Source organism: Cololabis saira, chromosome 19 (assembly GCF_033807715.1).
Source record: "Cololabis saira isolate AMF1-May2022 chromosome 19, fColSai1.1, whole genome shotgun sequence".
Taxonomy (NCBI): Eukaryota; Metazoa; Chordata; class Actinopteri; order Beloniformes; family Belonidae; genus Cololabis; species Cololabis saira.
The window spans coordinates 33977331-33991286 of NC_084605.1; the positions used below are offsets into that span (position 1 = coordinate 33977331).

A 13956-nucleotide genomic window follows, 5' to 3' on the forward strand; every position below is an offset into this window, starting at 1 on the left:
GATGTTGACTATGTCACCGAAGCCCCCAGCGTTTTCGACATGGGGGACTGGCTGATTGACCTCTTGGATGAACCTACAGGGTCCAGTAGGTGGTCTTGTAAACCTCAATGTGATTGGTCGCCATGTTCATGCCTTTTGCTTTTGACATTAATACTTGGATTAGGTTTCTCCAAAATGATCCTTTCATCCCATTTGCAGGCATGTGTGATCCAAACCCTTGCTTAAATGGTGGCTCTTGCCAAAGCAAACCCAATTCACAATACGCATGCTCATGTCCCGAGCCTTACATTGGTAAAAAGTGTCAAAAAGGTATGCAGTAATGTACACAAAGTCATCTTTTACTGTAACTGTCGGTTGGAGCTCTTTTTATTATCATTATCATTCAGATGCATACAACCTTCTTGGTTGTTACATTTCCTTCCTATATTTTTTCTTTTGCTAACTTGCTTTGGTTTTCAGTGAGAAATGTTTGTGAGGACGTCAGATGTGGTCATGGTGAATGTGTCGTCAACCTTAAGGAGCAGCCGTTTTACCAGTGCAAGTGCAGACCACCGTACCAAGGCCCCAACTGCAAGACGCGTGAGTCGACCCATTTCCCCCGCAAATGACATGAAAACCAGAAACAACGATAGACTTCAGAATTTAGTCTCTAAAAGTGAATTAATGAACAGTCCAGAGGTGTCAAGTAACAAAGTACAAATACTTCGTTACCTTACATAAGTAGAAATTTTGGTTATCTATACTTCACTGGAGTAATTATTTTTCAAACGACTTTTTACTTTTACTCCTTACATTTTCACGCAATTATCTGTACTTTTTACTCCTTACATTTTAAAAACAGCCTCGTTACTCCATTTCATTTCGGCCTTTAAAATAAAAACTATCCAGTTAAATTGCTCCATCCGGATAGAGTGAATTTGGTTGTGGTTGTTTCAGATGTTCTTGTGTTTGTCTTGTCATCAGTGCCAGCCTCTCCTTGTGAGCCCAACCCCTGCCAGAACGGAGGCTCCTGCAGAAAGCAATCTCGACGCTTCCGCTGCGACTGTGCAGCGGGTTACAGTGGGAAGCTCTGTGAAGCTGGTATGAACAGCAGCAATATCACAGTGTTGTCCAGGCAGTAAAATATATCTTTGGTAAAAGCAAGTTTTGGAAATAGCTAGAAATGCAACTCAGAGCCTATTTTTATGATGCACACAACAGAAGCTACGTAGGTACCGTATTTTCTGGACTATAAGCCACACGAGCCGCATCCGCTCTATTTAAAAAAAAAAAAGATCTTTAGCCGCAGATATTTACGTTGTTAGATTAGATATTTACTACATGTACAGAAGGATTTTGAACTGTAAATGATGTACATGTTTGTACCTAAATAGATCCTTTCCTAACAGTGTCTTTTAACACGGCAGCAACTTTGCTGATTAAAACAGGACAGAACCAAGAGAAAATAACCGGTATTTATTTATCTATTTATCTGTTTGAAATCTGCTTCTACCTACTTCTATCTGCTAAAGAAGAAGTAGCGTATTCTTCTTTGCATTTATTTTGTCTTAGTTTTGATTCTAATTCCGGTTAGAGCGCCCCGAGCGGTGGAAGAAAAATCCACAGAATAGAACCTTTGTATAAGCTGCATGGTTGAAAACCTATGAAAAAAAGTAGCGGCTTATAGTCCAGAAAATACAGTAATTCTGGTTCTGTGAGTCCATGGATGACTGGCAGTCACATAGGTCATCCGGTTCCCCCTTGACACGATGAACCACGCAGCTTTTACACCGCAAGCACGACGGTAGCCGACAGGTCACGTATATGACTTTGTTTACATAAAACCTCGACCTACGCCGTGTGCGAGAGGACACATCTACTTTCTGGGGGGATGAAACAGAACGTTCAGGAGGATCATTGAAGCAGTTTTATCTGGAAGGCTGTTTTTGCAGCCATACCTGCACAGGATTCAGTGTTAAAACTAAATGTCAGATGTTTACTAAGTAAGAGGAGAAAGGCTGCTAAATGGCATGAAAAGAGCTGTTTTGTGGAGTTGGCTGGACTCATATAAGCAGTACTGGAGTTGAGGGGGGGTGAGGGGTGATGGCATCCCCCCCTGAAATAAAAACTGTCCAAATCACCCCCCCTGTAAAACTGTCATCCCCCCTTTCCATCCCTTATGTCATTTCATCAATGAATGTGGTTTTACTGCTATTTCAACATTTAGAGTCATCACCAGAAAAATAACACCAGAAAAATAACTTATTTGACAATTTTCACCTGTTTCCAGTAAATTTTCACTTGAAATAAGTAGGAAAATCTGCCAGTGGGACAAGATTTATCTTCTTATTACAAGCAAAAAAATCTTGTTCCATTGGCAGATTTTTCTACTTATTGCAAGTGAAAATCTACTTAAAACAGGTAAAAATTGTTGTTTTTTCCAGTGATGAGTCTTGTTTTAAGTGTAATGAGATTTCTTTACTAAAATGAGACATTTTAACTAGAAATAAGACAAATATTCTTGTTAAGATTGTGAGTTTTTGCAGTGATCCATTTTACTTATCCTGTGAAGGACAGAGTCATATTGATAAGTTCAGAAAACTGTTTTTTATTGTTGTGTTTTGATGTATTTGATGTAAGCCCAGTGGATATTTAAAGCTTACAGAAGGCTGCATTTAACTGCTGCTATGTCATTCCTGCAGTATTTCTGCAGGTGTTTTGGTCAGTGCTATTATTTGTAATATATTATATTATTTGTAATCAGCACAAATTATTAGTCCCCATATGATAAAATCCACCATCCCCCCTGATTGTTTTTTACAACTCGAGTACTGCATATAAGATATACAGTATAGAACAGCTGATAATTATCCTTTCTGTCAGAGGATCAAGGTCTGTTGTCCTCAGGTGTCCTCTTAGCATAATTTCTTTGGTGGTCTTTAAAATAAATGCCCCCAATCAGCATCTATTTTAAGCATCTGAGCTCAATTGAATGTTTTATAACTTATGGCATGTCCATCCTCATGTGTAGCTCCAAATGACTGCTACGAAGACAATGGAGAGACGTACAGAGGTGCAGTCAGCGTAACAGAAGAAGGGGAGACGTGTCTGGACTGGCAATCAAACTTCATCCTGCTGAACGGGGAGGATCCTTTCAGCACCTACCCAGACTTTGGTGGCCTGGACTACAACAACCACTGCAGGTGTGTCACTGCTGGGGTCGCCACCCGTCCCTCGAAATACGGAATTGTTACGTAATTGTGAATTAAAAGTTGCGTTCCGTATTGAACCAATACAGACACATATTATGCTCTTATTTATTTATGTCATAATATACAAGTGAAGGTCGGAAAAGTTGAATGTATTGCAAAACGTTATTCGTAGTAAATTTAATTTAAGGTGAAACAAATGTATTATTTCCCACTACATGCAAAGTGAGATATTTCAAGCCTTTATTTGTTATAATTTTGGTGATTATGGTTCACAGTTTATGAAAACCCCAAATAAAAAATCTCAAAACATTAGAATATTTTATGAAATCATTAAACAATTCAATCATCAAAATTATAACAAATAAAGGTTTAACATATATTAACATATATTTAACATATATTGCTTTGCATGTAATGAGACTATGTAATATATTAGTTTCACCTTTTCAGTTGAAGTATTGAAATAAATTAACTTTTACACTATATACACCATATATTACACCATACTTTTACACAAACATAGCATAGAAGGCTATTTCAGTTGCTATATGGTTGGCTGTCTGTACAGTCATGCAAGTTCAATTCTATTAAAGCACTTTAAACTTGAAATCAAAGCATTTTGTTTTTTTTGCATAAAATATATATATATTTCTATGCAGTTTAGAAGTTTTGGGGATGTCCCTTTTTTGGGGGTCTGTGCTGAAATCGGGGCGTCCCTTATTTCTATTTCTGAAAGGTGGCAGCCTGCTCACATTACATTTCTGTTCATTCACCCCATCTTTATTATTTTTTAGGGGTTTTAATTTTTCCACAAAAAATATCAGTTAGCATCGTAGCTTAGCGAAAGCCATTCATCCAAGCTAAAACAGATCACTTGTGGTCCCTGAACTGAGGTTCAAGACGGCTTCTGGATACTTGTACACTTATGCACTGAAGCAGCTGCATGCAAACGGACAAAATACAACTGTATTCTTCGTAACCTCTCAACTCATCACTGTAGGAACCCAGATGGTGATGACAAGCCCTGGTGTTTTATTAAAAAGAACAAAAAGCTGCAGTGGAATTACTGCAAAGTCAAAAAATGCCCTAAAGGTGAATGATTTCACACAAACACGGCACAAATCAACATACGCTATGCCAGGCTTATATCTATATAATGAGTGTTTTCAATTTCTCTACTAAGGTTCCTCAGGCCCAGATCCTCCGCCCTCACCAGTCGAACCCGACACACTCTCTCCCCAGTTCTCTCAGTGTGGAAAATCCCAGCCGTCACTCAGCAGAATTTACGGGGGCAGCAAGTCCCCCCCGGGTGCCCACCCCTGGCAGGTGTCGGTGCAGAGCAGACTCAAGGGCTCATCAGGGGGCTTTGGACACATATGTGGCGGGATCCTGCTCCAGTCCTGCTGGGTCCTCACTGCAGCCCACTGCATGTACGCTTTACACTCACATTTCCATTAAAGCTTTGGGTTGTGTTTTTTTTCCCCTCTCTCTTATGAGCTAACTTGTTTTTCTGTTTTTAGTTCAGACACTGTTGAATTCCAGGTGGTTCTGGGAGGAGTGAACATAGACAAACAAGAGCAAACGGACCAGACCATCCCGGTCGTACAAGCAATAGTTCACGAGACCTACAGAGAAACTCACAATGCTCTTTACAACGACATTGGTTTGCATTTATCAAACGCAGTTTTTGATGTTGAACCTACAGGACTGTCTCAGAAAATTAGAATATTGTGATAAAGTTCTTTATTTTCTGTAATGCAATTAAAAAAACAAAAATGTCATACATTCTGGATTCATTACAAATCAACTGAAATATTACAAGCCTTTTATTATTTTAATATTGCTGATTATGGCTTACAGTTTAAGATTAAGATTCCCAGAATATTCTAATTTTTTGAGATTTGAGTTTTCTTAAACTGTAAGCCATGATCAGCAATATTAAAATAATAAAAGTCTTGCAATATTTCAGTTGATTTGTAATAAATCCAGAATGTATGACATTTTTGTTTTTGTAATTGCATTACAGAAAATCACAATATTCAAATTTTCTTAGACAGTCCTGCAGACTATAGATTAGAAGATACATGCAGGCACCAGTTTTGTGCACATTAAACAGAAAGCACAATTCACACGAACTTACTTCAGTCCAAACCTTCAAGACAATAACTTTAATTCACTCATGTATCTTTTTAATCTACAGTTTATTACCGTGTTTTTATTTCAGGTCACCATGAACAATAATACTTTTATTTGTATGTGCTCTAATTTATTTATTTTGTAGCTCTGCTTAAACTCGGAGTTACCAACAGTCCATACTGTGCCAAGGAAAGCCGCTTTGTGAGGACGGTGTGTCTACCGGACCAGGTCTTCCCGCCTGGGAAGGAGTGCGTGATCTCTGGATGGGGAGCCACTGAAACAGGTAACCAAAATCCTAACATTTAAAACTATTTATTGATCTACTTGCATCAAACAAATTAGACTAGTTGAAATGAAATATTCCAACAGCTCATCTAACTCTCTGTTCAATTTACTCCACATTTCAGAGCGCTACAGCAGCCAGCTGTTGAATGCTCGTGTTCTCATGATCTCTCAAACGCGATGCAAAGCCCCTCACATCTACGGGGATCTGCTGGACGAGAGCATGCTTTGCGCTGGCGTCCTGCAGGGAGGCGTTGATTCCTGCCAGGTGTGTGTACTATTTGAAGGTCACGTATCTTCATTCTCAGGAGCATCTCTGGGTGCCACTAGAAGTACATTTAAGCCTCAGTTTATGGTAGTATAAGCAAAGGTATTGCAAACACAAAGATTGCAGGTTATAGGTTCAGTTCAGTTCATCTTTTTATCGTTGTCTGTATTCTTAGGAAACTTTTTAAAGAAGGTAAACGTACTCAATTCTACGGAAGAGTATTAGGGCCAGGCAAGAGAAAAAAATTTGAGAGTGGAAGATTTTTTTTTATTGTGCACTTTGAGAAAAAAGACGAAATGTCGAGAAAAAAGTCGAAATGTCGAGATTAATTTTGAAATACAATTTTGAGAAAAAAGTCGAAATTTCACCTTTTTTCTCAACATTCCGCCTTTTTTCTCAACATTTCGACTTTTTTCTCGACATTTCGTCTTTTTTCTCAACATTTCGACTTTTTTCTCGACATTTCGACTTTTTTCTCGAAATTGTACTTCAACATTAATCTCGACTTTTCGACTTTTTTCTCGACATTTCGTCTTTTTTCTCAAAATTTCGACTTTTTTCTCAAAATTTCGACTTTTTTCTCAAAGTGCATAATGAAAAAAAAATCTTTCTCCTCTAAAATATAATTTTTATTTTTCTCCTGTCTGGCCCTAATAAAATATTATTTTTATTTTTCTCCTGCCTGGCCCTAATACTCTTCCGTACAATTCAAATGTGATTTAATACAATCCAATTAAAATATAGTTCAATGTTAATGTATTACTTTGATGGCAATTCACAAGACAGCAGCCATCTGCCTTGGCTGGTTCAGGGGTCCGGAGAAGTTGAGATAAATAAATATAAAGATATTTGGGCAGATATACAGGGATAAAAATGTTACTCTGAAGCATATTCATCTCTAGGACACAGGAGCTGTCTCTGTGTGCTCCCTAGGTGGTTATGCTCGCATATGTTTGTCTGAAGAGATGAACGTGCAACCTTCAGTCATTTATTAATCGTAGCCGTGGATGAACCAGACTTATCAAGGTTCAAGAGTCTTTCCCTAAAGTCTAGGCTGGTTTATTTTCATTGCCGCGCGGCGTCACGCAATTGTCTTTGAGCTACAGTGATGTGACTTTGAAGAAGGTAATACAAAAATCTTTAAAAGAAGATCTCTTCTTACTCAGAGTTTACAAACTTGCAATGACTTTATCAACTTTAATGACAGACATGGAGGGAGAAAAAAAGTGTTTATCTTTGTCTAAACTGTATTTTAACTTCTGGTTGGAAGTGTATGGTCAAGAGGACAGAATGATAAAAGTACATAGTAGGAGATGTTGGACATTTTTAAGGTGCATAAATGCACTGCAAAAACCCAAAATCTTAACAAGAATATTTGTCTTATTTCTAGTTAAAATGTCTCATTTTTAGTAAAAAAAAAAATCTCATTACACTTAAAACAAGACTCATCACTAGAAAAAAAATACAATTTTCACCTGTTTCAAGTAGATTTTCACTTAAAATAAGTAGAAAAATCTGCCAGTAGAACAAGATTTTTTTGCTTGTTATGAGAAGATAAATCTTGTCCCACTGGCAGATTTTTCTACTTATTTCAAGTGAAAATTTACTTGAAAAAGGTGAAAATTGTCAAATAAGTTATTTTTGACTGTTGATGACTCTTGTTTTAAGTTTAATGAGATTTTTGGACTAAAAATGACACATTTTAACTAGAAATCAGACAAATATTCCTGGTAAGATGTTGAGTTTTTGCAGTGTGATTATCTGCAGGAAAACATTCATCTCAATTCTATCTTTGTAATGATGCAGGGGGACTCGGGCGGTCCGCTGGTGTGTGAGCAGGACGGCTCCCACTACATCACCGGGGTGGTGAGCTGGGGCAGCGGCTGTGGTCAGAGGAACAAGCCCGGCGTCTACGCCAACGTCTACACATTCCTAGACTGGATCAAAAGCAAGATTAACTGAATACTAACTTGCTGACTGGAAGCAGTGTACCGACTGGTTTCACTCTCCCCTTACTTACCTATTTCGGGAGTGGAAAGAAACTTAGTTTGCTTTGAAAAAAAAATACTTTATTTGATCAGCGATAAAGCCAAGCATTTACTCTCAGCACAGCTTTGATTTCAAAAGGACAGTTACAAACTCATACAGCTGAACCCGTCAGACAAGAGTAGATCACACATCATTCCAGTACGTCTGTTCTCCGTAACTGAGCCTAGCTCAAAGTGCATTTCATTATCAGACCTGGTTTACGCGGCTGCTACAAGGTTGTCAAGCATTCGCTTGCATGTAGCATGTTTACTAAAGATAAAACAATGTAAAAATCCTCTGCACTTTGCACTGCTGGCCACAGAGCCGACCCTTGTCCAGCTTTCCTCAGCTGTGTACAAACACCGACATACAAACTTACATTCCAGTGTCCTTTCATTTTTCCTACCATCCAGTGTCACCTTCATTTGACTTTTTTTTTATGTTTGAGTATGTGATTAAAATAGTCCTTCAAAATCTCATTTAATACAATTAGAAGTTTTGATAAAATTCCCCCAAAATCCTTTTTGTTCAGTACGTACCTCAACAATCCTTAAACAGACATGACAAGTCGTGTCTGGTTCAACATCCTTTATCTCCTTCACTGTGGCACCAACAGCGGTCAGACTTTCTTAAAGTGGCCATTTGTCACTATCTTTAAATAATATAATTTGTGAAAATTTTAATTAAAAAAAAAAAAAAGAACGGGTGAAAAGCCATTTGTTCTATGCATCTTGTATCGCTGCAGCTTTACTAGACAAAGTCATCTTCATCGTGTTCTGGAGGGCGGCTGATGATGACGAAGAGGTGGAGCTGGACTTCTTCTCCATGGATCTGAATGAGGTTGTGGAGGAGGAGGATTTTTTCTGGACTGTCTGGATGGTTTTCTTCCTCTTGACGTGAAGGACCTCCATGGCGTCCATGTTGACACCTTTCTGCATCTCTTCACTGGTGTCCACCTGCTCGGATGTTTGCTGCTGCTGCAGCTGCATCTGCTGCTGCTCCATCTGCTGCTGGTGATACACCTGGAAGACGGAGACGAGGATGAGGTCATTGCATCGTCTTATCTTAACGTCATCCTTTACAGCCTTGAGAAAAAGATCCACCGTCCATGCTCTCACCATCATCATGTGCTGATACTTTGCGATGGCTTCGTCAGCGGTAACTCCCTCGGCCAGGCCCAGTTCTGCTGCCCGCCGGGCCAGCTCGGCCTTGTGGGAACCGGGAGGGGTCCAGCCCGTTCCCCTCATCCAGTTCAGGTCTGACTTGTAGTTCACCTGCAACAAAGGGGTGCAAACTTTGAACTCCGAATTAGGGATGGGCGGTATGGACTAAAAAATGTATCACGATAATTTCTGGCATTTATCCCGATAACGATAAAAATGACGATAAAAAAATACCAATTCAACTCCACCCTTTGTAACTATAAATCTATCACCACATTCAGTCTTTGGAGCCAAAACACTGCTCTAAAATATACTAAATGCTACTAAACTACACCAATTAAATTGAATTAATAAAAACCAATTAAATGAGTTACACCTGTACTGTAAAACTGTAATGACTCAGATCCGCCATGTTTGTTACACAAAAACCTCATCAACCGGAATTTTTCTTTCTTTCTTTCTTTCTTTCTTTCTTTCTTTCTTTCTTTCTTTCTTTCTTTCTTTCTTTCTTTCTTTCTTTCTTTCTTTCTTTCTTTCTTTCTTTCTTTCTTTCTTTCTTTCAGGCTCATATCTTTCCATCCTTCCTTCATCAGCAAATCAGCTTTACACAAAAACGTCATCAACGGGAATTTATCGTTTTTACCACGAGATGACAAATTCTTACTGTGGGGAATTTTTTTGACGGTATATCATGAACGGTAAAATATCGCCCATTCCCTACTCCGAATCAAACATAGATATACCTCAGATTTGATCATATTTCAGGTGCTTGGGAGTAATTTTTTCTCTTCAGGATGACTTTCTAGAATAATTCTTCTTTGTCATTCATAAATGTAAAGATGTCTGTGAAATAAATGATGATTCTGTATAACATTCTGTCGTCAGTACTGTGACTTACATTACTCTGCAGCTTGTACGCCTGCTTGGCATGTTTGACATTGAGCTGCTCGGGGTCGCAGGTGTAGTCGTGCAGCTTGTGCCGGTAGGCCAGGTCGCTCGCCTGCGTCTGACTCTTCTTGGCCTGCAGGAACTCGGGCTGGTCTGCGTGGATTTTGTAGTGGGCGTGGTCCTCCTTGGACTGGCGCGTGTACTCCAGGTTGCTCTGGAGTTTGGTGGCTGCCAGAGAGTGCACCATCTTGGGGTCGTCCTCCACGCAGCGCAGCCCCACCTGGTGGCCCTTGTCCCTCAGATGGGACTCCTTGTAACGGACCTGCGGAAGGGAAAACAGGCAGCATTTACATCCCAAATTATATTCAATAACATTTATGATATACAGGACTGTCTCAGAAAATGTGAATATTGTGATTTTTTGTAATGCAATTACAAAAACAAAAATGTCATACATTCTGGATTCATTATAAATCAACTGAAATATTGCAAGCCTTTTATTATTTTAATATTGCTGATCATGGCTTACAGCTTAAGAAAACTCAAATATCCTATCTCAAATAATAACAATATTCTGGGAATCTTAATCTTAAACTGTAAGCCATAATCAGCAATATTAAAATAATAAAAGGCTTGCAATATTTCAGTTGATTTGTAATGAATCCAGAATGTATGACATTTTTGTTTTTGTAATTGCATTACAGAAAATAAAGAACTTTATCACAATATTCAAATTTTCTGAGACAGTCCTGTAACTACAGATTAAAGTGCTTCTACATTAAAAGATTTTGTCCAAAGACGAGTTAAATATTGAACTGTGCACTCACAACTGGAACTGAAGAGAAGTTTGAAAAAAAAAATTTCTTCTTTTACAGATTTTACAGACTAAGACTCAATAGAACTTTTTAGATTAAGAGACTGTACAGCCATCGTCACATTTTAAGGGAGTTAAACCGAACTCACATCACTGGCGATTTCTCTGGAGGCTTTTGCAGTTTGGAAAGGAATAGCATCCAACCTCAGGTCATAGCCCGCCGTCTTCACCTGCTCCCCAGATGCCTTATAAACTTTCTGCATGGCAAAAAAACAAACAATTAAGACTAAGATGTTGCCATCTTTTGAGAGGAATTGTATGGATATATGATTTATAAATATGCCTTACATCACTAATCTGTTGGGCGTTGATTTTGGCTCTCACAAAGTCTGGATCGTCTGAGTGTAAGGTGTATTTATGCATGTCGTCATTTTTTCCAGATTTGTACAGTCTCTGTTGTAGACCAGAAAAGACAAACATGATATCAATATCAAGCATCTGCAATGTATGCTTTTATTTAAGCAAACTTCTTTCTTTATCCTACCTCACTGCACTGCTGATAGCTTGATTTAGCGTGAAGGATATCGGGAGAGTCGGCCACTGAGGTGAACTTAATGCTGTCGGGCAGCTGACGATACTTCTTCTGTAAGAGGGAACATCACACACACATTAGATCCAAGGCTTTATCAAGACGTTGAGCATCCAATGAGTAATATCTGCAGGAGTGGATAATGGTAACACCAACGGGTGTTGTTACTTATCTAAGGAAGACAATTAAAATTTAAAATATTTTTTTTTGTTCGACAAATTATTTAAAATCCCTGTTTTTATCCACACATGCCATTTTTAACTATGACCATTGTTTCAATCTGGGTGACTGATTTAAACTGAATATACTGGTGGGTCACTTGCATTGGGTTTAATTAAAGTTTCACATTTTCTAAGTAATTACTGTTTTCACGATTGTTAAATTGACAAAATGTGAACAACAAAATTATAAAATGACAAAGCTTTCTGGCATTCAAATGCTTCAAAGCCACTCCATGTAGCAATGCCATTTCTGACCACATGGGGGCAGCATAATCCCAGACAGTCTGATGTGAGACACAATGCAGTGCACCTGTAGTGGGACACAATGTTAATACAAGCCTCTACTCAGCACAATATTGTCACCACCATATAAAGACATTAAATAGACACTGAACAATAGACAAAAACCTGAAATATAGGAAACAATTAGTTCACTTATATTACTTATTAGTTAAAGCGGACCTATTCTGGCATCTAATACCTATTTTAAACAGGCCTTGGATGTCTTAAAAACAAGCTTTTGATTGTTTTTGCTAAATAAATGAGAAATTCAGCCTCTGAGCCATGTCTTTATCTTCCCATTCTCTAACCTCATTATCTATGCAGGATTCTGAGTGGGCGGGGCTATGATAATGAGGCTCTGTGCTGATTGGCTGCCTGAGGCCCCGTTTACACGGAGCAAAAACGGTGGTGTTTACATGCGTTTTGGCCGTTCGTTTACACGAAAATGAAGCTTAAAGTCACCAAAAACGATCATTTCTGAAAACTCCGGCCAAAGTGGAGATTTTCAAAAACTCAGTTTTCACGTTTGCTTGTAAACGGAGGGAAACGGAGATTTAGGCTTCAGAACGTCACATTATGAGACAAAAACGTCACCAGCGTCATGAGTGCGACCTGTGTTTACAATTAGTTTGTAACCGTCAATATTTTCTTGTATTTTACCAGTTTTATATTCTAAATTCACACTTAAAATACTCCACTTCTCTGTCACTCCAAACAAAAGACTCTCGTTCCGTCTTGGAAGTAACTGGCAGTCAAGGCTGATTTATGGTTCCGCGTTACACCAACGCGTACCCTACGCCGTAGGCTACGCCGTCGATTTAACGCGGAACCATAAATCAGGCTTCACAAGTGTCATTTGTTGATGTTTTTTTCCAGGATTCTGATTGGCTAGCATGACTTTATGCTTCTCGTTACACTGCCCCCTGCAGGTTTGGCTGCTCATAGCACCCTTTAACAGCGTATTTATGCGGGTTCGTGTAAATGAAGAGATTTTGAAAACAATCTCGTGTAAACGATGGAATTTTTCAAAACGTAGAGGGGGAAATATCCGTTTTTGTAAATACCCGGCTATGTGTAAACGTGGCCTGAATGACGCGATACACTGCTACGAAAAAATGGCGGAAGCTCCGGCCGGCGGAGTTAGTTGTGGGCGTGGTTTCACACATCGGAGGCCAACCGATGTAAATCGCGCCCGTCGTTACATAACGACAGGATCAGAATCTTATTGGCTCGTAGATCCACATCACACTGGACGGCTCATCCGGGCGGCTGTACAGACACTGCAGAATTTGGTTGCTTTCTTCCTTCTCTGAGTTGGCAGGCTGAGGGGAGACCACTTTATATATGTTAAAGCAAGAGAAAACCTGTATTTCATAATAGTTTAAGTTTTTGACTGGTAGCACCTCCACATGTACTCACATCACTGAGGAGTTGCCCAGCCTTCTTGGCAGACTCCAGCTGAGGGGCTCCCACTCCGTCCCAGGCCACTCCTCTCATAAAACGCAGGTCTGCTTTGTAGAGTTTCTGCACATAAAAAGCAGAAAAATACATCAGACAAGCTGAACCCTGCCAGCATACCCTTTTTTCCCCCTTCCTCAGGTCCACGCCTCACCTCGCTCTGCAGGTTGTAAGCCTTTTTGGCCCAATTGACCTTCATGTCGTCAGGTAGCACCGTGTACTCGTGCAGTCTCTTCCTGTAGTCCTGATCGCTGGCCAGGACCTGGGCGTTCTTCGCCGCCACCAGATGCATCATGTCCGGGGTGAGGTGGTACTGGCCGCTGGTGGAGAGCGCGTCCCTGCGGTACTCCTGGTTGCTGGCCAGCCGGCCGGCCTGCAGGCAGTGCAGCAGGTACGGGTCGTCTGTGACGCTTTTAGAGCCAATGTGTTTCCCTTTGTCCAGTACGTGGTTGTGTTTGTACATGTACTGTAAAGAGAGAGGTTTGGATCATTTGTTATTTTTGTTAATATTGACTAGGAATGGGCGATATTTTACCGTTCACGATATACCGTCAAAAAAATTCCCCACGGTAAGAATTTGTCATCTCGCGGTAAAAACGATAAATTCCGTTGATGACATTTTTGTGTAAAGCTGAT

The 13956-nt window shown here is 39.6% G+C and overlaps 2 protein-coding genes across 4 annotated transcripts in view; one reads left to right on the forward strand and one right to left on the reverse strand.

Moving 5' to 3' along the window:
- Window positions 1–9315, forward strand: habp2 (hyaluronan binding protein 2). Its single transcript, XM_061707634.1, has 11 exons — window positions 1–85; window positions 199–309; window positions 460–579; window positions 964–1080; window positions 3011–3182; window positions 4192–4283; window positions 4375–4621; window positions 4712–4854; window positions 5473–5610; window positions 5735–5877; window positions 7684–9315. Exons 1-11 carry the CDS (start codon window positions 40–42, stop codon window positions 7837–7839), a joined length of 1485 nt encoding a protein of 494 aa, XP_061563618.1. The 5' UTR covers window positions 1–39; the 3' UTR covers window positions 7840–9315.
- Window positions 8594–13956, reverse strand: part of nrap (nebulin-related anchoring protein) — a 25528-nt gene continuing 20165 nt past the window's right edge. For 2 of the 3 annotated variants that reach the window (XM_061707632.1, XM_061707631.1), the window contains 7 exons: window positions 13475–13786; window positions 13282–13386; window positions 11315–11413; window positions 11119–11223; window positions 10920–11027; window positions 9967–10278; window positions 8594–9179 (listed from right to left, as the gene is read on the reverse strand). In XM_061707632.1, coding sequence (XP_061563616.1) covers window positions 8628–9179; window positions 9967–10278; window positions 10920–11027; window positions 11119–11223; window positions 11315–11413; window positions 13282–13386; window positions 13475–13786 — 1593 coding nt within the window. In that variant the 3' untranslated portion in view covers window positions 8594–8627. The remainder of the gene's footprint in view (window positions 9180–9966; window positions 10279–10919; window positions 11028–11118; window positions 11224–11314; window positions 11414–13281; window positions 13387–13474; window positions 13787–13956) is intronic. The other variant, XM_061707633.1, reaches the window with a different exon arrangement.